We start from the raw sequence: 22,500 nt of genomic DNA on the forward strand, positions 1-22,500 counted from the left end.
CCCTTGTCATGGTGGCGGCTGGCAGTGTCTCTGACTCAGACTTCCACTTCCCAGAATTCTCCTCTCTCCTTGTCCTGCCTATACTTCCTGCCTGGCCACTGGCCAATCAGTGTTTTATTTATTAACCAACCAGAGCCACACATTTAACATACAGAACATCCCACAGCAACTGTGGGTAAGAATAAAACTTACATATCATCTTAACCGTGCTCTATTTCTAGGACTAGTAGAGAAATTTTGCACATATGCGCAAAGATACAGCCAGAGGGTACAGGCTCAGAAGACTATCTAAAAGTACAGTAGTGTGTGCCAGGTGTGGTGGTGCACACCTGTAATCACTGCACGTGAGAGATGGAGGCGAGAGGCTGGGAGTTCAAAGGCAGCCTCAGCTACACAGTTCAAGGTCACATGGACTATAGGAGACCTCTCTTTAAAAAAAAAAAATGGGCAGTAGTGGTACACGCCTTTAATCCCAGCACTCGGGAGGCCGAGGCAGGCAGATCTCTGTGAGTTCACGACCTGCCTGATCTACATAGTGAGTTCCAGGACAGTCAGGGCTACACAGAGAAACCCTGTCTTGAAAAACAAAAAACAAACAAACAAAAAAGTTAAAGACAGTTTAATGGTGAAATTATAGATACTTACAATGAGGTATTACATAACTCTTGATAACAATTCTTTAGGAAAATCTTGAACAAATATAAAAATGTGTTCAATATACAGAGTTTTAAAAGTAAGCTATACAGCTGGACGGTGGTGGCTCACACCTTTAACCCCCAGCAGTGGGGAGGCAGAGGCAGGTGGATCTCTATGAGTTCAAGGACAGCCTGATGTACAAAGTGAGTTTTAGGACAGTCAAAGAAACCTTGTCTCAGAGAAAGAAAAAAAAAAAAAAAAAGCAAGCCATGCAACAGCCCTGGGCCAGAGATGGCTCAGGGTCAGTGGGGAAAGGAGCTGCCGTGGGAGTCTACTGCCCACCTTTGATCCCAGGGGCCTACATGTGGGAGGAGAGAACCAGCTCATGCAAGCTGTTCTCTAACCTCCACATTGGTGTGCGTGCCTACACACACACACACCAGCACTGGAGAGATGAGACAGGAGGATCACAGTTGGAGGCCAACCAAGGCTACATAGTAAGTTCCAGGCTAACCTGGGCTGTACTGTGAGACCCTGCCTTGAAAAAAAAAATGAAACAGTAAAAGAAATAAAAACTATTCAGATAAGACTTGATTGTGCCAAAGGACAAGACCTACAGTGAAAATAAGCCTATCTGGGGCTGGAGAGATGGCTCAGAGGTTAAGAACACTGACTGTGCTTCCAGAGGTCCTGAGTTCAATTCCCAGCAACCACATGGTGGCTCACAACCATCTGTAATGAGATCTGACGCCCTCTTCTGGTGTGCAGGGACACATGCAGACAGAACACTGTATACATAATAAACAAATAAATCTTTTAAAAAAAAAGAAAGAAAGAAAGAAAGAAAGAAAGAAAGAAAATAAGCCTATCTACTTTTATAAATACTTGTTGTATAGGTCAAGACCCCAGAAGGAAAGTTCCAGAAGACCAGTTCTGGAGTTGTTAGACTGCAGCCGAAGTCAGCCGAGTTGAAGTTCGTTACGAAGAATGACGGCTACGTGCACATTCACCCTTCCTCGGTGAACTATCAGGTCAGAATGCGGTGTCTAGAATCTTTCCTACGCACACCCTCGGATGAGAAACGCGGGTTCCAAAGCACACGAGCCCTATTCCGTGACTTGTGGTGTCCCCAGCAGCACGTGGATTTAGAGAAGGTTGGAGCTGTATAAATAGACTGACAAGTTGTTTCTGGAAAGGCGGTCCATGTTGAGAGCGGTCTACTGTACACAAAAAGTGCCCGTTCCCGCTCTCACGTGAAAAGTGTCTCTTTGGATTGGTTTAAGAAGTCATGAGCTAATTACATCCTCAGCGTGTTTTTTCAGCCCGTTAGCTCCATCCTTCCTTCAGGTGCTGCTGGGAGACCGCGGTCTCTCCCCATGGGCTCAGCCCATCCGTGCCGCAGTGGTCTGGGTGTCGGTCTAGTGCACTTGCTTCCCATGTGACATTGCTAACTTCCGTCCTCTTGAAACAGTGCTCCCTTTGCTCCTGAAATACCCCTCCTGTCCCCGTCACCGTCCTTTACCAGTCCCCTTCCTCTGCTCTGAGGCAGGGGTGTGCCTTCCTCTACTTTTCTCAGAATAGTGTATCTGCTCCTTGACCCTCCCAGGGCATGCCATCATGGTCTCAGCTGTCCCCTGTATACTGACCCTAAGTCTATCCAGAGCTCAGCATTTTCTGAGCTTTGCTTCTAGAAAACAGCAGCTAACGTAAGTCACCGAAGATCAAACCCATCGTCTCCCTGTCCACCATTCTCTCTGTGCGTACCTGTCCTGGTAAATGCCACCATCTGAATCAGAACCTGGTGTCGTGAAGACTTCTGCGCTTTCCTTCATACTGATTCAGTTGGTCACCAAGTCCAGGCGGTGCCACATTTGCCTCTTCTCACCACCACTGCCACTTCCTCAGTGCCAATCCCAAACTCTGTCTCATGCCCAGAGTGCTGTAATAGTCTCTGGAACTCTCTCCAGCCTTCCTCATTACTCTTTGGAATATTTCCATCTTTTCTTAAATATTCATACAATGAGTCTACTGTAGACTGGCACTTGACCCTTCACATGTGGTCCCTGGCCCCTCAAAACCCACTTCTGGGCTGGAGAGATGGCTCAATGGTTAAGAGCACTGGCTGTTCTTCCAGAGGACCTGCGATCAATTCCCAGCAACCACATGGTAGCTCACAACCATCTGTAATGAGATCTGGGGCGGTGGTGGCGCACGCCTTTAATCCCAGCACTCGGGAGGCAGAGCCAGGCGGATCTCTGTGAGTTCGAGGCCAGCCTGGGCTACAGAGTGAGTTCCAGGAAAGGCGCAAAGCTACACAGAGAAACCCTGTCTCGAAAAACCAAAAAAAAAAAAAAAAAAAAAATGTAATGAGATCTGGTGCCCTCTTCCTGGCAGGCAGGCATACATAATAAATAAATAAATCTTTATGGAAAAAAAAAAAAAACACTTCTGTAAGGATTCTGTATATTCATAGCTGGGTCTTCTCTGGCGCCTTATTACATCATCAGTGGGCAACTGCGTCCCAGCCTAAAAGCCAGACGTGCACCCCCACGCTCTCTCTCTCTGCTCTCGGTCTCTCTCTCTCTGCGCCTCTCTCTGCACCCCTCACTTTCTGTCTCCTCTGGCTTCTCCTGTTCTATCCCCCCTTCTCTCTAATAAAGCCCATTCTAACTCTGGTAACCATGGCTCGTGACTCTCCCGCTCGTGACTCTTCCGTTGCTGACCAAACCAGCCCTATATACCCTTTCAACTTCCTCTGCCATCCTGTGTGCTGCAGCAGTGCATACAGTGAAACAGTGTTCCTCCCACACCAACTGCCTGGTGTCGTGTGAGAAGACATGCTGCTCCTGTCCCCAGAGTGACAGTCTCATCCCCCAGGAAGCCCCTAATTGCCCTAACGTCTCCACTAAGAATCACTTCCTGGCTGGGGGTGTAGCTCAGTGATAGAGCGCCTGCCTGGTATGGCAAGGCCCTGTGTTCAACCTTCTGCACTTCTTAAAATGAACAGAATTTCCTTAGTGTGTCCTTAAAAAGGGATTTGTTTATTTATTATGTCTACAGTATTGCCTACCGCCAGAAGAGGGCACCAGATCTCATTCTAGGTGGTTGTGAGCCACCGTGTGGTTGCTGGGTACTGAACTCAGGACCTTAGGAAAAACAGCCAGTGCTCTTAACCCCTGAGCCATCCCTCCAGCCCCTCCTTAGTGTCTCTTTCCCTCTAAATTCCTCTCCCTCCACTGTTCCACTGCCGTTGAGTATGAATTTGTGCACACTTCTTACACCATTGCTCTGTCCTGGAATTGTCAAGTCCCTGAAGATGGGAATTGATGCCTCTTTACATTCCCAGAGTCTAGCGTGCTGCATGGATGAAAGTAGATGCCCAATGAAGCTTTCAGGAGAGATGGAGGAAAAGAGGAAAGAACAGAGGAAGAGAGAGCCGGGCATGGCGCACGCCTTAATCCCAGCACTCGGGAGGCAGAGGCAGGCGGATCTCTGAGTTCGAGGCCAGCCTGGGCTACAGAGCGAGTTCTAGGACAGCCAGAGCTGCACAGTGAGACCCTGTCTCAACACAAAACACAACAAAAGGAGGAGGTGGAGTGAGGTCAGCCTCATGCTGCTATTGAGGAAAGTAAACCATGAGAAGGTTCTCCTCGAATTCAGAGGAGCCAGAGGGACAGGGGGTCACCCGCTCTTCCTGTCTCTGACTTTAGACAGCAGATGCCTGAGTTAGCCTCAGCCTCTTTTCAGTCAGCCCCACGGCAGACAGTCACTCACGCCTCCATGTAGTACCTGCTAGTCCCAGCTCTGTGCTGGGCGCTGTTGTAGGCATGAAGGACAGTAAGTGAGCAGGGTCCTCCCTCAAGCGGTTTGGTTTAGCTGGGGAGAAGATGGGAAATAAGCCAATACTGGTCAGTGGCAAGTGCCCTAGAGAAGAAGATCAGCAAGGCAGGTAGCAAGACAGAGAGGGGCCCTTTTCTACAGGGCAGTCTGGGAAGAACCCTGAGTCGAAAACAATCAGGTCGTGAATGAAAAGCGAGCCATATAGATCTCTAAGGAGAGAACGTTCCAGTACAGGAAATAAGTGCTGAGACCCGGAGGTCAGAGTAGGTTTGGGATGCTGCAGGATCTGCAGGAAGGCACCAGATCCTCGAGTTCAGTGGGATGTCTGGTCAAGGTTGCAGGGACAGGAGGTGTGCAGGGACAGATGGGCAGGGTGGGTCGTCACACCCTGTAGGCCATGGCAGGGAATCTAGATTTGCATCCTTTGGCGAACTAGTGGAGTGTTCTGGCTGTAACTGAAAGATCACTGAGGCTGCTGTGGAAAGAGGCTATACAGATGTGGAAAGGTGAGGTCGAAAGAAGCCCTGCAGTGGTCCAGTGAAGGTCATGGTTCACTGTGAGGTCGTGGCTCCTCTGTACTTTAAACACACAGCTGGCAGGACTTGACGGTGATCCAGATGCAACTGGGGAGAACTGACCCTTACACACAGGGGCAAGTGGAGGTGAGGAGCTGTGGAGAGAAAGAATCAAGGATTCTTTTAGGTGTTAGCTTGCAGAGGACCCAGGTTCAATTCCCAACACCCACATGATGGTTCACAACTGTCCATAGCTCTAGTTCCAAGGGACCAGATGCCCTCTTCTGACTTCCCTAGACACACATACATACAAGCAAAACACTCACACATAAAAATAAAATGAATAAATCTAAAAGAATTTAAACATTCTATCATGTATACACGTATCATAACATCACAAAAGGCCCCATAAATACATACAATTTTACTTTCGGGTTCAGTTAAAAATCTGGGTGCTGGTGAGATAGACCAGCAGGTAAAGGTGTTTGATGCCAAACCTGACAACCTGAGTTCTGTCCCTGGGTCCCTGACAGGAGAAGAGAACTGAGTCCTGCAAGTTGTCTGACCCTTACATGTGTGCTGTGGTACATGCATGAACACACGTGTCCACACAGACAAATAAATAAAAATAGTTTAAAAATTTCTTTTTGAAAACATCTTCTGGACACCAAGAGAAGTTGTTTCTTTGTTTTCTGGGGTACTAGGGATTGAACCCAAGGCCTTGTGCATGCTAGGCAAATGCCCTATCACTGAGCTGCATCCCTGCCCTAACAGTGAGGTGTTTGCAAAGTGTTAGGTGCTTATTCGATGTCTAAATGGATAGTCTGGTAGGTAGTCACACATGAAAACATGAAGCCCAGAGGAAAAGTACTTGGGAGTCCTTATTGGCAGCACTGAGATCCACAGGACTGGTGGGAACATTGTCACCTGAGGTTTTTCTGTTACAGGTCAGACACTTCGACAGCCCCTACCTGTTGTACCATGAGAAAATCAAAACCAGCCGGGTGTTCATCCGAGACTGCAGCATGGTGTCTGTGTACCCTCTGGTCCTGTTTGGGGGAGGCCAGGTGAACGTGCAGCTTCAGCGGGGAGCGTTCGTCGTCTCCCTGGATGATGGCTGGATCCGGTTTGTAGCTGCTTCCCATCAGGTAAAGGAATAGCTAATCTGTGTGAAGGCTTAGGTCAGGAAGAGCCTTGGTGATGTGAAATGAAGGACATTCTTTCAGGACCAAGAACAACTGAACTGGTGGACGGCAAGAATGGAGCCAACCTGAAGCAGAGAAGGACCCTAATAATTGTGCCAGGAACGCCCAGGGCAGGGACACCCGGGATGGGTTAGAATTGATGTAAAGGTTTAAGGTCAGAGTCTCAAGTATTTGTGAGTTTGGGAATAACTAGAATTATATAGCAAAGCCTTGCTTCCAAAACAAAACCAACAAAAGCAGAATCTATAAAGGGTGTTGGAACCTTCTTAATGTTACACAATAAGCAAAAGTCAGATAAAAATCACCCTGATCTTTCCATTACCATGAAAAAAAAAATGGTCAGGCTGTATAGCTCATTGGTAGGCCCTGGGTTTAACCTCCAGAACCGCAAAAATAAAGCAATAAATAATAAACTAATTAATTAAATACAATGAAAGGAACTATGTAGAGCCATAGTCCCAGTCACCGAGGAACCTGAGGCAAGAGTATCAGTTGAGCCAGGTACTTAAGACTAGCCTAGGCAACATAGTAAGACCTTATCTTTAAAAAAAAGAAAAAAGCCTGAGAATATACCTCAGTGGTAAAGCATGCAGTCAGCATGTATAAGGCTTTATATATAATACCTCAGTACTACCCAAAAAGTGAAAGAAAATAGGTGAAATTAATCTTTATGTATTTTATTAACCTAATATACCCAGCATGTTTTAATTTCAACATGTAATCAAAATAAAAAAAAAATACTGGGTTATTTTATACTCTCTTTTCATATGAAGTGTTTAAAGACAGGTGTGCATTTAATAAGTTTATGTGCTTATTAAATGACCACATGTGACCACATGTGACTAGTGGCTATCCTAAAGCAAGGGGCCGGCAAGGCTGGTTTGGTGCAGCAGCAGCAGCCCAGGGACAGTAAAGGCCCCCTCTGCTTGTGTGAGCGAGATGGCTCCCGCAGATCCTGACTTCACATCTGCACAACCTGCCATCCCAAAGAGGACACGAATCTCCATGCCACCATTAAAGCTTCCCTCCTAAGTGGGGGGTGGCGGCATGTGTTCATAATCCCAGCACTTGTATGCCGAGGTGAGTGATTCATTTTGAGTGTGTGGCCATCCTAGGATACATAGTGAGTTCAAGGTCACATAGTGAGACCCTAGTTAAAACAAAACAAAAGCCCTCGTATCATAGTTACACCTATAGTCCCAAAATAAGAGGTATCAGGAGCTCTTGACCAACCTCAGCTTTATAAGTATGAGGCTAGCCTGAGCTATATAAGATCTTGTTCAAAAGCAAAAAGCAAAGAGAGACTGGTAGCTTAGCAGTAAGGATGCTTGCAGCCGAACCTAACAACTGGAGTTAATCCTCAGAACCCACTTAGGAGGAGGAGAAAACGGACTTCTTCAGGTTGTTCTGACCTTCATGTGCATGCACACACAAACACACCAAATAAAAAACTACACACATGGTTTTTAAGAAGCTCCCACTGGGACTGGAAAGATGGCTGGGTGCTTAAGCGCACTGGCTTCTCTTCCAGAGAACCAGGGTTCAATTCGCAGCACCCACGTGGCAGCTCACACCTGTCTATAGATCCACTTCCAGGGGATCCAACACCTTCACACAGACATACATGCAGACAAAACACCAATGCACATAAAATAAAAATAAACTTAAAAAAAAAAGCTCTCCCTGAACATAGAGTCACACCTGGAATCCCAGCATTTAGGAGGAGGAGCTGGAAAGATTTGTGAGTCCGAGGCCACAGCCTGAGCTACAGTGTGAGACTCTCTCAAAAGCCCAGCAAGGCTGGAGAAGTGGCACACCAGTGAAGCCCTTTCTGTGTGAGCGTGAGGACCTGAATTCAGATTGCCACGTGCACACCCGCGTGTGCGTGCACATGGATACACAGACACAAGGTCAACAAGCTGGACTATGGCAACACACTGTGGCCCCAGCACTCACAGGCCGGGGTGAGAGCACCAAAGTCCCAGGCCAGCCGACTACATAGCAAGAGCTTCTCTCTAAACAAATAAGAAATGATGTGACAGAGACAAAATAAGAACAAATAGCTATGTTTATAATAGGCCTCCTTAGTATGTTGCAGAGTGATAATGTATTCTGAAATAATGTCAGAAATCTTAAGTCACGGCAATCATAACTGGGTATTTCTCTATGAAAACCTTCCTCTCTGCTCCCAGCACGGCTAATACCGACAGCTTTCGTTGTAGATAGCTGAACTGGTAAAGGAACTTCGCTGTGAACTTGACCAGCTCCTGCAGGATAAAATCAAGAACCCAAGCATGGACCTGAGCACGTGTCCTCGGGGTTCTCGGATTATCAGCATGATTGTGAAGCTTGTCACCACACAGTAGAAACTGCTGGGCCTGGGGTGCCCGCCCTTCACCACCTTGTTCCCCTGCTAGTCACAGGAGCACTTCTACCTCGGACGGGACCTGGCCTGGGGCTGGCCCTGGGGAGGCGGGGGCCCAGAGCCTGAGTGCTGAGCCAGCCGAGGCTCCACAAGCGGAGACATTTTCCACGCGTGCTGTTTCTGAGACCGTGGGGACACTCCCGGCACAATTTGGAGCGTCGGTGTAGGACAGTCTAAAACCCAGCTGGCCTCTTTGTGACTGTACCAAACTGAATGAAATTCACCTCATAACTCAAACGTGAATGTTTAAGACAAAGTTCTGTCTTAACCTATGTATTCTTCTTCTCCTACTTTTTATTACGCATTGTCTATACATGATTGATACTTCTTTTCTCCTGTTTTTTTTTTTTTTAATTGGGCATGAGGAGAAATGTTTCGTTTGATTTTCCCATCATAATAAAGACTTACCTGAGAGAACTCAAATGAGAAAGAAATCATGTAAGAAAAATAAAAATTTCATTTTAGACCTGTTTGTGGAGTAAACTTATTTGTAAGGGGTTTTTATTTTTGTTCCTAAAAGATCAGCTTTTTAAGAAGAAGTAAAATCCTGTCTTCAGAGAGAAAAATAGGGCTGGAGAAATGGTTCAGTAGTTATGAGCACTGGCTGCTCTTCCAGAGGACTGGGGTTCAATTCCCAGCACCCACATGGCAGCTCATAACTGTCTGTAACTCCAGTTCCAAGGGATCTGACACCCTCACACAGACACACATGCAGACAAAACACCAATGCACATAAAAATAAAATAATTTCTTTAAAAAGGGAGAAAAATTATAAAAGCAAGTTAATTCTGCGAGGGTACTAAAATGCAAGCTGGCCTCTTCCACAAGACCCATTAAAAGCAGGACGACCCTCGTGTTTTCATTGCCTAACTTCTATAGTTAAGACTCTTGACTTGCTCTTTTTACCCCATCTATGGTGAGAATGAAGACCATCCTCAGCAATCAGACTGTCGACATTCCAGGAAATGTGGACATCACTCCGAAGTGGGGCACAGTCATTGTGAAGGGCCCCAGAGGAACCCTCCGGAGGGACTTCCATCACAGCAATGGAGAGCTGAGTCTCCTCGGGAAGAAGAAGAAAGGAAGTGGCCACTGTCCGCACCATCTGCAGTCACGTTCAGAACATGATCAGGGGTGTTACACTGGGTTTCCCCTACAAGAGGAGGTCTGTGTGCGCCCACTTCCCATCAACGTCGTTATTCGGGAGAATGGGTCTTTGGTTGGAATCCGAAATTTCTTGGGTGAAAAATAGATCTGCAGGGTTCGGATGAGGACAGGTATTGCTTGTTCTGTCTCTCCAGCCCAGAAGGATGAATTAATCCTTGAAGGAAATGATATTGAACTTGTTTCAAATTCAGCGGCTCTGATTCAGCAAGCCACAACAGCTAAAGACAAGGATATGAGAAAGTTTTTGGATGGTATCTGTGTGTCTGAAAAGGGAACAGTGCAGCAGGCTGATGAGTGACACCTGAGTTATCCAGCTCCAGAAACAAGATCCTGAATGTAAGTACAGTTTGGGGGGTCTTCAGGGGCAATAAAAGACTTGAATAAAAAAAAAAGACCCTACTCTGGGTGGAAGATGGCTCAGCAGTTAAGAGCACTTGCTGCTCTTCCAGAGGACCTGGGTTCAATTCCCAAAACCGATGTCCAGGTGGTTCACAACCATCTATACCTCCAGCCTCTCACACAACAGACACCGCCATGAACAACGTATTATTTTAGTTGTTTTTAGTAACACTAGGCTGCCCAAAATTACTAAGTGTGTTTTAGTTTCAATACATTTGAAGAGCTTGAACTAAACAATATTTTTTAGTCTCTAATTTGCCTTGCATAAAAAAACATACATATGCAAAGCACCCGCAGTATTAAGTTCTGATTTGCTACTGCAACAAAGCTCTCGTTACAGAATGAATGAAGCTAAACTCTTCAGAAGAACTAGGGAACTATTATTTCTCCAAATGACTTTTTTAAAGATGTATTTTTGCTGGGCGGTGGTGGCGCACGCCTTTAATCCCAGCACTCGGGAGGCAGAGCCAGGCGGATCTCTGTGAGTTCGAGGCCAGCCTGGGCTACCAAATGAGTCCCAGGAAAGGCGCAAAGCTACACAGAGAAACCCTGTCTCGAAAAACAAACAAACAAAAAGATGTATTTTGAATTAGGTGTACCGGAGGAGGTATATACACGAGAGTGCAGATGCCCTCAGAGGCCAAAAGCACTGGAGCCCTGGAGCTGGAGTTACCAGTGGTTCTGAGTCGCCCAACACGGGTGCTGGAACTGAACCTGCGTCCTCGGCCGGAGCACTGTGCACGCTGTTGGTTTTTTTTGGCACAAGGTGTCTCTGTGTAGCTGTGGCTGTCACTGAGCTCGACCTGTAGCCCAGGCTGGCCTCCAACTCAGAGATCCACTTGCCTCTGCCTCCCGAGTGTTGGGATTAAATCAGTGCACCATCACCACCTCGCCTGCAGTATGGATGCTTAATTGAGCCATCTCTCCAGCCCAAGGAAGAGGGCTTTTTGTTTGTTTGATTTTTTTTTTTTTTTTTCCGAGACAGGTTTCTCTGTGTAGTTTTGGTGCCTGTCCTGGAGCTCGTTCTGTAGACCAAGCTAGCCTTGAACTCACAGAGAATCGCCTGGCTCTGCCTTCCCAGTGTTGGGATTAAAGGTGCGCGCCACCACTGCCCGGCCTCTTGACTTTGTTTTTAACAAATTTTGACTCTTGGTGCTATAGCAAAGCTCCTGCTACCCGGGTGAGAACTCTCTCTACCAAAGTAGACCTGCATTTTTAACACAGGTTTGCGGCATCGGGTACAACTGGAGGTGGCCACAACAAAACACCCAGAGAATTTCTGCCCTCCAGAAGGCTGGTCACTTCCAGGCACACAAATCCATAAATACTATCATTCTGTAGCTGTGTCTGAATGTGAAAACAGTCAGGAAACCTTGACTTAAAGCATTAAATAAGAAAAAACCTGGGGCTGGAGAGATGGCTCAGTGGTTAAGAGCACAACTGCTCTACCAGAGGACCTGGGTTCAATTCCCAGCACCCACATGGCAGCTAACAACTGTCTGTAACTCTAAGATCTGACACTCTCCACTCTCACACAGACATACATGCATACACCAATGCACATAAAATAAAAAAAAAATAAATTGTTTTTAAAAGAGAGAGAGATGCAGGGCGGCGGCGGCGCATGCCTTTAATCCCAGCACTCGGGAGGCAGAGCCAGGCGGATCTCTGTGAGTTCGAGGCCAGCCTGGGTTACCAAGTGAGTTCCAGGAAAGGCGCAAAGCTACACAGAGAAACCCTGTCTCGAAAAAAAAAAAAGAGAGAGAGAGAGAGAGGAAGAGGAAGGAAGAAAGGAAGGAAAGAGAGAGAGAGAGAGAGAGAGAGACAGAAAGAAAGAAAGAAAGAAAGAAAGAAAGAAAGAAAGAAAGAAAGAAAGAAAGAAAGAAAGAAAGAAAGAAAGAAAAGAAAGAAAAGAAAAGAACCCAGCAGCAGTGGTAGCGCACCCCTTTGACCCCAGAGCTTGGGAGGTAGAGGTAGGAGGATTGCTTGAGTTCAGGGCCAAGTTCCAGGACAGCCAGGACAACACAGAGAAACCCTGTCTCGAAAACCACTCCCCTCCCCCCAAAAAAGAAAAAAAAAAACCCTGGGCTGGAGCGGCTTCTGGCTCCATGGTTAAAGCACTGGCTGCTCTTCCAGAAGACCCAGGCTCGGCTCCTAGCACCTGTATAGCCATTCCAGGGGACGGATGCTCTCTCTGGCCTCTGAGGGCACCGTATGCAGATGGTACACAGACACACAGGCACACAAAACACCAAAATCAATAAATGCCTTGTTTTTTAAAGAGAAGAAAACCCACCCCACGCTGGCAAGAAAGCTCAGTGGGCCAAGCCTGACAATGAGTTCAGTTCCCAAGACCCACATGGGGGAAGGTTGGAATTGACCCCTACAGGTTGTCTTCTGACCTCCACAGGTGGCACATGTGCTCATACACACATAAATAAATATAGCTTTAAAAAAAAAAAACAAACCCTACCTCTAGAACTAAGTTCTTTAAAACTCATCGAATTAGGAAGTAAAAAGTAAAAGGCTGGGCAGTGGTAAGGCACACCTTTAATCCCAGTGTTCAGGAGGTAGAGGCAGGTGGAGTTTGAGGCCAGCCTGGTCTACAGAGCAAGTTCTAGGATGGCCAGGGATACACAGAGAAACTCCATCTTGAAACAAAACAACAAAAATAAAAATTTACAATGGAATTATGAAATGAATACTTTGCAATTAAAAATCAGAATGTAGTATTGTATTGTGAGATAAAATTGGATTTCTAAGCTAGATGGCCAACACCTAAGTAAATTTATGGGGAGATTGGTAAATGGTTCCTTTGTTTTCCTGCAATCTAGCTAGAAAAATAGAGTACTTATTCCATAATCAGTCTGCACGAATGTTTTGTATTTGGTCTGAGATAGTCTTAGTAATCAAGAACTGCTTACCGTTACCGTTCTGATAGATAGAGTCATAGCATAGCACAACACTTCTCCCTTTAAAAAAAAAAAAATTTTATTATGTAGACAGTGTAGCCTGCAGGCCAGAAGAGGGCGCCAGATCTCATTACAGACGGTTGTGAGCCACCCTGTGGTTGCTGGGACTTGAACTCAGGACCTCTGGAAGAGCAGTCGGTGCTCTTAACCTCTGAGCCATCTCTCCAGCCCCATTTCCCACTTCCATACATAAATGCCATATAAATACAGGTTAATTAGGTGTTTCTTTTTCTTTTTTATTAAATTTTTTTATTTATTTTATATACCAACCGGTTTCCCCTCCCTCCTCTCCTCCTGTTCCCTCCCCCCACCTCCTTTTTTAACCCCCCCCATCCACTCCTCAGAGAGGGTAAGGCCTCCCATGGAGTCAACAAAGCATGGCATATCAAGTTGAGGCAGGACCCAGCTCCTCCCCGTGCATCAAGGCTGAGCGAGGCATCCCACCATAGGGAATAGGTTCCAAACAGGGACAGACCCTGGTCCCACTGCTAGGGGCCACAAACAGGCCAAACCACACAACTGTCACCCACATGCAGAGGGCCTAGGCCGGTCCCATGCAGGCTCCCTAGCTGTCGGTCTAGAGTCCCTGAGCTCCCACAAGCTTGGGTCAGCTGTCTCTGTGGGTTTCCCCGTCACGATCTTGACCCCCCTTGCTCATATAATCCAATCTCCCTCTCTTCAACTGGACTCCCAGAGCTCGGCCCAGTGCTTGGCTGTGGGTCTCTGCATCTGCTCCCATCGGTTACTGGATGTAGGTTCTTCGATGACAGTTAGGGCATTCACCACCCTCATTACAGGAGAAGGCCAGCTCAGGCACCCTCTCCACTATTGATGGTAGCCTAAGCTGGGGTCATCCTTGTGGATTCCTGGGAATTTCCCCAGCACCAGGTTTCTCCATAATCCCCTATTCCCTCTATTCCCCCGCCCCCGCCCCCAGGAGATCTCTTCTATTTCCCCTTCCCAGGGGGGATCCATGTATCCCTCTTAGGGTCCTCCTTGTTACCCAGCTTCTCTGGCGCTGTGGATTGTAGTCTGGTTATCCTTTGCTTTACATCTAATATCCACTTGTGAGTGAGTCCATACCGTGTTTGGCTTTCTGGGTCTGGGTTACCTCACTCAGGATGATTTTTTTCTAGTTCCATCCATTTGCCTGCAAATTTCATGATGTCATTGTTTTCTACCAGTGAGTAATACTCCATTGTGTAAATGTTAGGTGGTTCTTTTATTGAAGAGAAGTATCAGAAGGGAGGCAACAAATCTCACACTGCAGAAATTTAACACATTTGCTTTCCTCCTTGAGTTCCTTATCTCTTTATAACTTGCTCCCTGGCAAGTAACAAATTTTAATCTTTTTCCTCTCTTTTATATTTGAGTAGTTTAATTTGAATAATACATGTAAGTACAGCATGTAAATCTGAGTCATTATAGTAAATGTCAGCTCAGTTTAAACATGTTCCCAAATGTCATGAAATAAGATTTTGAAAAAGGACTTTGTAAAATTAAAACACAAAACTCCAGTGTTCAGAGGCTGGAGAGGGCTGTGGGTAAGAGCTTGCTGCATGAGGCCCTGGGTTTCCGATCCCCAGCACCAGGTAAGAAAGCAGGCACAGTGGCATGGTCGTGTGTGCCTATCCCAGTGCTGGGTGGTGAAGGCTTGCTGGTGGACAGGTGGACTGCTGGAGCCTGCTCGCAAGCCAGCTTAGCCAAGCTGGTGAGCTCCAGGTTTAGTGTGTCTCAGGAAATAAGGTGGAGGCTAGCAAGATGGTCAGTGGGTAAAGGAGCTTACTACTACGGCTGAGGACCTGAGTTTGAGCTCCAGGACTCATGGGAAAGTGTCTGTGGGGCACAGACACTAAGTAAGTGTAATTACAAAAATGTTTTTAAGGTGAAGAGCAATTAAGGAAGACACTAAGGTCTATTCCTGGCAACGCACACAAAGCATGCATGCATGCAAACACACACACACACACACACACACACACACACACACACACACACACACAGTGTGTCGCACTGGGATCAGGGGTATGAACTTCAAATGCTCCTCAGACTGGACCTGTGTGGACTCTGCTGTGATACCTCTGATTGCAAGGGGAGCGCACTCTGGAGGGGTCTTGTGGGTGGACCCAGTTGCCCCATGAATAATGGCTCTGCTCATACCCCTGTTACTTGAACACACACACACACACACCCCACCCTCCACCCACCCTCTCACCCCACACCCACAGGCAGACGCTGCTTTTCCCTCTTAAAGTATGCTGAAATTAATCATAAATCCCCAGGGCTTATTTCTCTCCACATTCAAGGGAGAAAGTGCTTAAGAAATTTAGCCAGTTAATAAAATACAAAAGTAGCTATTGTTTTCAGAAGTTAGATCTCACTCAACCTCCTCCACCCCCGTGCTTGGGATAAAACCTCTAGCACTCACATACTGGCATCTGGATCATGAGTCTCTGTCAGTGCATATTTGAACGCTCAGAGGACAGAGTGCCCCAGATGGAAACAGATAAGAGCTTTCCTGTCACAGTAACAGTTTCAGACTGTTCCAGGGTGGGAGGCTTCTTCCACTGCTTTTGGTCTCCTCCCCCATTTGGGGTGGGGAAGTTGGTAGGTTTTTTTGTGTTGTTGTTTTTTGCAGAGCTGGGAATCTGAATCCAGATCCTTGTACGTCCTAGGCAAGTACTCTACCACTGAGCTGTATCCCTAGCTCTTGCTATTCTGTTTTTCAGACAGGGTCTCATGGTGTGGCCCAGACAGGTATGGGACTTGGTGGCGCGGGAGGGGTGTGAGGGGCAGAGATCAACATCAAGATTCTCTATTGCTTTCTACCCTATTTATATATATATAAATATAATATATATATATATATATATAAAGCTTTATTTAACTTTATTTTACGTGCATAAAGGTATCAGATCCTCTGGAACTGGAGTCACAGACAGTGGAGCTGCCATGTGGGTGCTGGGATTTGAACCCAGGTCCTCTGTGAAAATAGCCAGTGCCCTTAACCGCTATGCCATCTCTCCAGCTCCTCTACCCTGGTTTTGAAGACAGGGTCTGTCACTGAACCCCGAAGGCACTAATGTATCTGGATTGGCTGGCCATCAATCTCTAGGGAATCTACTGATCTCTGCTCCACCCAGCACTGAGGTGACAGGTTCACAAGCTTGGCTTTTTACAGGGGAGCTGGGCGTTCGAACTTGAGTCCCCATGCTGTGTGGCAAAGCCCTTTACCAACTGAGCTGTCTCTCCGGGTCCTCTTTGAGGATCATAAATGTCAAACTGTAGCTGGGCAGTGGGTGCGGCGGCGGCGGCGGTGCACCGCCTTAACCCAGCACTCAGGAAGCAGAGGCAGGCGGATCTCTGTGAGTTTGAGGCCAGCCTGGGCTACAAAGCAAGTTCCAGGACAGCCAGGACTACACAGAGAAACTGTCTCAATAAGCATAATGGTAATTAGCATAAATAAATAACTGAATCCATGTGACTTGTAGGTCATCTTGGTTTCCTGTGAGTGAGGGCGCATGCAGGTGGACACGGTGCTGGATTCTACATCCGGAATATCCGCAGGCAGCCGGAAGAGAGAGACACTGGGCCTGGAACACTGAACCTCAAAACCCACCACGGGCGCCACACCTCTTCCAACAAGGGCATCTCCCAGTCCCTCCCGAGTACTCCCCATAACTAAGCATCCAAAATATGCGATTATGGGGCCATTCTTATTCACGCCACGTCCCCCCACACAGGCTTGTATATTCCAATGCTTTGTCAACAGGAAGTAGAACGTTTGAAAAGAGGGGAGGGTACGGGGAGGGGAGCCCAGCCCACCGGTTCAATCTTACAGCTACAATGAGGGATAAGGAAGGGGTAAAAGTGACACCCACATACAACCAAGGTAATATGGTTAAATATGATATAAATCTATAAAATAACGAGCATTTTCATTACGAATACAGCAAACCATGACGTTTGCTTCTGTTTTGTTCTTTTTTGTTGTTGTTTTTCGAGACAGGGTTTCTCCGTGTAGTTTTGGTGCCTTTCCTGGAACTCACTCTGTAGACCAGGCTGGCCTCGAACTCAGAGATCCGCCTGCCTCTGCCTCCCGAGTGCTGGGATTAAAGGCGTGCGCCACCACCGTCCCGGCACTAAATAATCTTTGTGGCGTATTTGATCTCCACAAAAGGCTGTTATTTTAGTGGTTGGGGAAGGTAAGAGGGAGGCTGTGACCATGTAACCTTCCAAAATGGAACATCATTTTTGTAAAGATTATTAGCTACCCCATGCCCACCCCACCACCCCCGCCAGACAGGGTTTCTCTGTATAACCCTGGCTGTCCCAGAACTCACTCTGTGGACCAGGCTGGCTCAAAAACTGAGATCTACCTGCCTCTGCCTCCAAGTGCTGGGTTTAAAGTAGGATTAAAGGCATGTGCCACGGGGCTGGGGATTTAGCTCAGTGGTAGAGCGCTTGCCTAGGGCAAGGCCCTGGGTTTGGTCCTCAGCTCTGAAAAAAAAAAAAGCATGTGCTACCACCGCCCAGCAAAGATCAAGTTGTTTTTTTTGTTTGTTTGTTTGTTTGTTTGTTTTCAAGACAAGGTTTCTCTATGTAGCTTTGGAGCCTGTCCTAGATCTCACGTTTTAGAACAGTTGATCTCTCAAAACTCACAGAGATCCTTACACACAGAGTGTGTAAGGGAACTTGCTGCTAAACCTGACCTGAGCTGGATCCCCAGACCCACCAGAGAGAGGGAGAACATACCTACTCAAGTTGTCCTCTGACCTCCACATAGGTGCTGCGGCCCACTTGTGGACACGAGGGCACGTGCGCACACACTCACATAAATAAATAAAATAAACATGCTATATGAGTAAGACCTTATATTGCAGTTCTGGAACTTGAAGTGTAAAGGCCAAGAAAATGATATGTACACATAGGAAAAAGCTATGTACAGAGGGAAAGGGATTAAAAAACATGATCTACCAGTTCTGAACTTTTTTAAAAAATCACTTATTTTAAAAATGTGAAGATATGATTTGTATGTGATACTGACTGCTGATACTAACAACTGGCACGTTATCATACTTAGGCCTACATTATGACGGTTCTAATACACACACACCCTTACCTTATCTTCATGCTAATTGCACAAAGTCCAATCTAGCAGACTTTGGCTAATATGTAAAAACCTAACAGGAAAGACAAAGATTTAATCAAGCTGTCAGGATTGTTGAGGCCATTTTGATCACTATATAAGTAAAAATCTTTTTTTCAAGTCTCATGTAGTGGACTTTATTTATAATATATCCAATTGCTGAATTGAGATAAAAATGTAGTGATATGACTTGGGATTTTCATTAATGATGCTCACAAACTACATTGAACCCTTTGTTTTTAGTCTTGTATGGCATTTTCTATTTCCCTCAGGAGTAGGTGTTGTATGGTCATAGTCTTTTCCAGTATTTGTGGAATAATATGATGTATGTCACTATTAAACCAGAGGTTGTGAAGATGGTTGGTAAACTAAAAAAAAAAAAACCTAACAGAAACCTTAATGTCTGGGCACATTAACTCTTCCCTCTCAAAATCTGCTGGAAAAATCCATTGATTTCAGGGTTGTTTATCCGTAAGACTGCCAAGGTGTGGTGTGCTCTCTGGCAGACAGATGGCATAACCATTCGGGGGCCATGCTACATGATGAGCACTAAGGGACTATCACATATAATAAGGAAACTAGCTGATTACAGATCCGGGACAAAGCAAGTGGTAATCAGAGATGTTTCTGTGCCCTCTTTTCTGACAGTCGCCCGCACAGCTCTGCGCTTACACTGCAGCTGCCCCCGTTATTTCTACATAATCTTTACGCCACCTTTTCCTACAGTGAGCAGAGCTGAGACTAGATTAATTGAAGCATGCAATCTCGTTAGTCAACAGAAAAGCCAGTTTATAACTGGAGTACACTGCAGGGCTATCCTGACCTCCACGGTGGGGCTGCACAAATGCCTCCCACGTCTGTTTGGAATTTCACTTACAGCAGCGTATTTAATCAGATGCTGTAGATCAGTCAACACGCTAGAAACTCTGAACACAGATGAACAAGGACACAGAGCAGATATGAGGCTCACTCGAATGCACTCCATCTGGAACATAACTTAGCCACGTAAGAGCCTCTAAGGCAGCTGAAGAATCTGGACACCTATTTATTGAAACTAAAAGGAAAGGAACTAAAGGCACCAGGTTTCCTAACTCTGCTTTTCCACTCTCGGGTCTAGGGATGGAGCTCAGTGGCAGGGTGCTTGCCTGGCATGCAAGAGGCTTTGGGTTGGATTCCCAAGCCTCTGTCCATCAGAAATAAGGTATGCCTGTTTAATGGAGTGATGGTATACTTGAGAGGCTGAGGCTGGAGGATTGCTGCAAGTTTGAAGCCAGCCTGGGAAACCTAGAAAGACCAAGGCCCTAGCTCAAAAGGGGGGGGGAGGGGGAGAGGGAGATGCAGCATAAGACTTGTACACAGACAGCTACAAAGTACTGTAGTCCTCTGCCCTCCACCTGTGGACATACATTAACAACCGCTGGATGACCAGGCACACACCTTTAATGGAGGCAGAGGCAGGCAGATCTGAGTTCAAAGCCAGCCTGGTCTACAGAGTGAATTCCAGGACAGCCAGGGCTACACAGAGAAATCCGGTCTTGAAAAACAAAAAACAACAAATCTGGGAAGGATGTGGAAACATTAGAGGCTCATACAATGCTGACGGAATGTAAAACTGGGCGCTTTACTGGAATCCTCCATAAATGTTTCCACAAACTGGAAAAGTTTAATCCTTCCTCTTTCTATAAATATTCTGTGTGTGTGTGTGTGTGTGTGTGTGTGTGTGTGTGTGCATGCACACACACATGTGGAGGTCAAAGGACAACTTTCAGGAGTTGGTCCTCTCCTTCCACCAGGGATGAAACTCAGGTTTGGCAATGCGTGCCTTTACCAGCTGGGCCATCACAACAGATTCTTAAAAACTAACTTTTTGTCAGGCAGACTAACACACACCTGTGATGCCAGCCCTTGAGAGGCTGTCTGGAGGATCAGGCATTCCAGGCTATCCACAGCTACATTCACAGTTTGAGACTAGCCTAGGCTATATGAGACCTTCTCTCAAAAAAAAAAAAAAAAAAAAAAAAAAAAAAAAATAGAGAGAGAGGGGGGGGGGAGTGGGAGAAAAGAAAGAGGAACAAAGAAATAGATAAAGCAGGGTGATGAAACCACCAGGAAATGGTTTCTCATCCGACATGTTTGTGTGCATGAGGGAGATGCAGACTGAGCTCAGAGGTTGATCGAGAATGTCTTCCTCAATCACTTCTCATCTTAGATTTTTTTAAACATTTATGTATGTACCTGAATATCTGCATGTGCACCACACTGTGCAGGTGCCCATGGAGGCCAGAGAAGGTCATCAGAACCCTTCTTCTGAGAGTTACCAGCAGTTGGAAGCCACTGACGTGGGTTCTCTGCAAGAACAGCAAGTGCTCTTAACTGCTGAGCTCTCTCTCCAGCCCCCATCTTCATTAATGTTCAAGACAGGACCTCCCACTAAACCTAGAACTTGGCATTTCAGCTAGACTGGCTACCAGCAAGCCCTAGGTTCTGCCTGACTCAGCACCCAGGACTGGGGTTCCAGGTTCGTGTCTCCACATCAGACATGAATGCTGGAGTCTCAACATCAGCTCCTAATGCTTCTGCAACAGGCATATTACTCACTGAGCTGGGAGATTTTTCATAAAACAAACAAGCAAACAAAATCTCTTAATAATATTTTATAAAAATCAACTGTATTTGGAAGTAGGAACAATTAAGTATGTATCACTTAGCCCCCCAATATGCTGATTTCTCCCAAGTTCTTGGCAGGAATTAGATAGTAATCCTTAGCCCATACTAGCATCCCACAATCTGTTTCAAAGCATCACACATTTCCATCAATACTCTAGAAATTAACAGTTGACTGTGAAGGCTTCTAATTTTTCAACCATTTTATTTTTAGATTTATTTTGGGAGAGTAGGGTGCTTACAGGAGTCAATTCTCTGCTTCAACCCTGTGGAACTCAAGTCATCAGGCTTGGTGGCATGTGTCCTTACCTGCTGAGACACCTGATCAGCTCCAATAATTAAAAAAATTTAATTTTGTGAAAAATCTATTTCAGCCAAAATGTCTCTAGGAAACAGTGGGAATATTTAGGAAATCAGACAAACTGCATAGGAAGGAATTACTAAAAACTTTGCTTCTAAGACAATTTTTTAAAAAGCTCAAGCCAGGCCTTTAATCTCAGCACTTGGGAGACAGAGGCAAGCTCATCTCTGTGAATTCAAGGACAGCCTGGTCTACATAGTGAATTCCAGGACAGCCAGAACTACATAGTGAGACCCTGTCTCAAAACAACAACAACAAAAAATTTAAATTAAAAAAATAATAAAGTTATAAAAGCTGAATGAATGCCCCCAAAGCCTTAATAATTTATTTTTCTTACTTTAAATGATGTATATGTGGGTAAGCGTGTGCCTGTGAGTGCAGGTGCCCACACAGGCCAGTGTTAGATATCCCTGGAACTGGAGTTAAGAGTTGGTTGTGAGTCAACTCATGTGGGTGTTAGGAATCAAACCCAGATCCTCTGGAAGAGCAGTCAGTGCTCTTAACCACTGAGCCATCTCTCCAGCCCAAGTCTTTTGTTTTTTTTTAAAGTATTGTTGATATCATGTTCAAAGACAGCCTTGGCTGCCCTCCAGACCCGGCAGGAAACCGAGCCAGCTTTGGGAGACTGCCTCTGCAGGTCCTGGAACTCCAACCGACGGCCCTGAAGAAAGGTTAGAAGCAGGTGAGCGAACCTCTCTGGAACATCTCAGCCGAGGCACTGGGAGCGGCAGTTTCCAAGGCAGAGAGGATCATTTGCCCTCTCCAGCACTTTTATTTGGAGGCAGATTGTTTAAACTAAGGATTCAGTTGCCAAGAAACAGCATGTCCCCAATAGACTAGTTTGACAGCCCATTTATCTACCAACACTAATGCACCAGAATCCGTCCCTGAGCCAAGGCCAAGCCCGAGTGATGCTGTGGTTCATTTCCTATATAGCTTCTCCCTTTCCAAGGGTGTCCCCTGGTCAGACTCATTTCCATGATTGAGCTGGTTATTTCCTATTCCCTTTCCTCTATTAAATTTCTAAAGAGTCTCGGTCAGTGAATTAAGCTGTGAGGAAAAGCCAGGTGTGGTGGCCCACACTTAATCCCAGCACTCAGGGGGCAGAGGCAGGTGGATCTTTGTGAGATTGAGGCCAGCCTGGACTACATAGTAAGTTCCAGGATA

General features: G+C 46.2%; 1 protein-coding gene and 1 pseudogene across 3 annotated transcripts in view; both read left to right on the forward strand.

Moving 5' to 3' along the window:
* Dhx57 (DExH-box helicase 57) overlaps nucleotides 1-9,087 on the forward strand; it is a 57,981-nt gene extending 48,894 nt beyond the window's left edge. For all 3 annotated transcript variants that reach the window (XM_028855196.2, XM_037198018.1, XM_028855197.2), the window contains 3 exons: nucleotides 1,533-1,667; nucleotides 5,939-6,139; nucleotides 8,419-9,087. In XM_028855196.2, coding sequence (XP_028711029.1) covers nucleotides 1,533-1,667; nucleotides 5,939-6,139; nucleotides 8,419-8,562 — 480 coding nt within the window. In that variant the 3' untranslated portion in view covers nucleotides 8,563-9,087. The remainder of the gene's footprint in view (nucleotides 1-1,532; nucleotides 1,668-5,938; nucleotides 6,140-8,418) is intronic.
* A 315-nt stretch (nucleotides 9,088-9,402) lies between these two features.
* Nucleotides 9,403-10,139, forward strand: LOC114681611 (annotated as a pseudogene).
* Nucleotides 10,140-22,500: the final 12,361 nt, after the last annotated feature.

Source organism: Peromyscus leucopus, chromosome 22, assembly GCF_004664715.2.
Source record: "Peromyscus leucopus breed LL Stock chromosome 22, UCI_PerLeu_2.1, whole genome shotgun sequence".
Taxonomy (NCBI): domain Eukaryota; kingdom Metazoa; phylum Chordata; class Mammalia; order Rodentia; family Cricetidae; genus Peromyscus; species Peromyscus leucopus.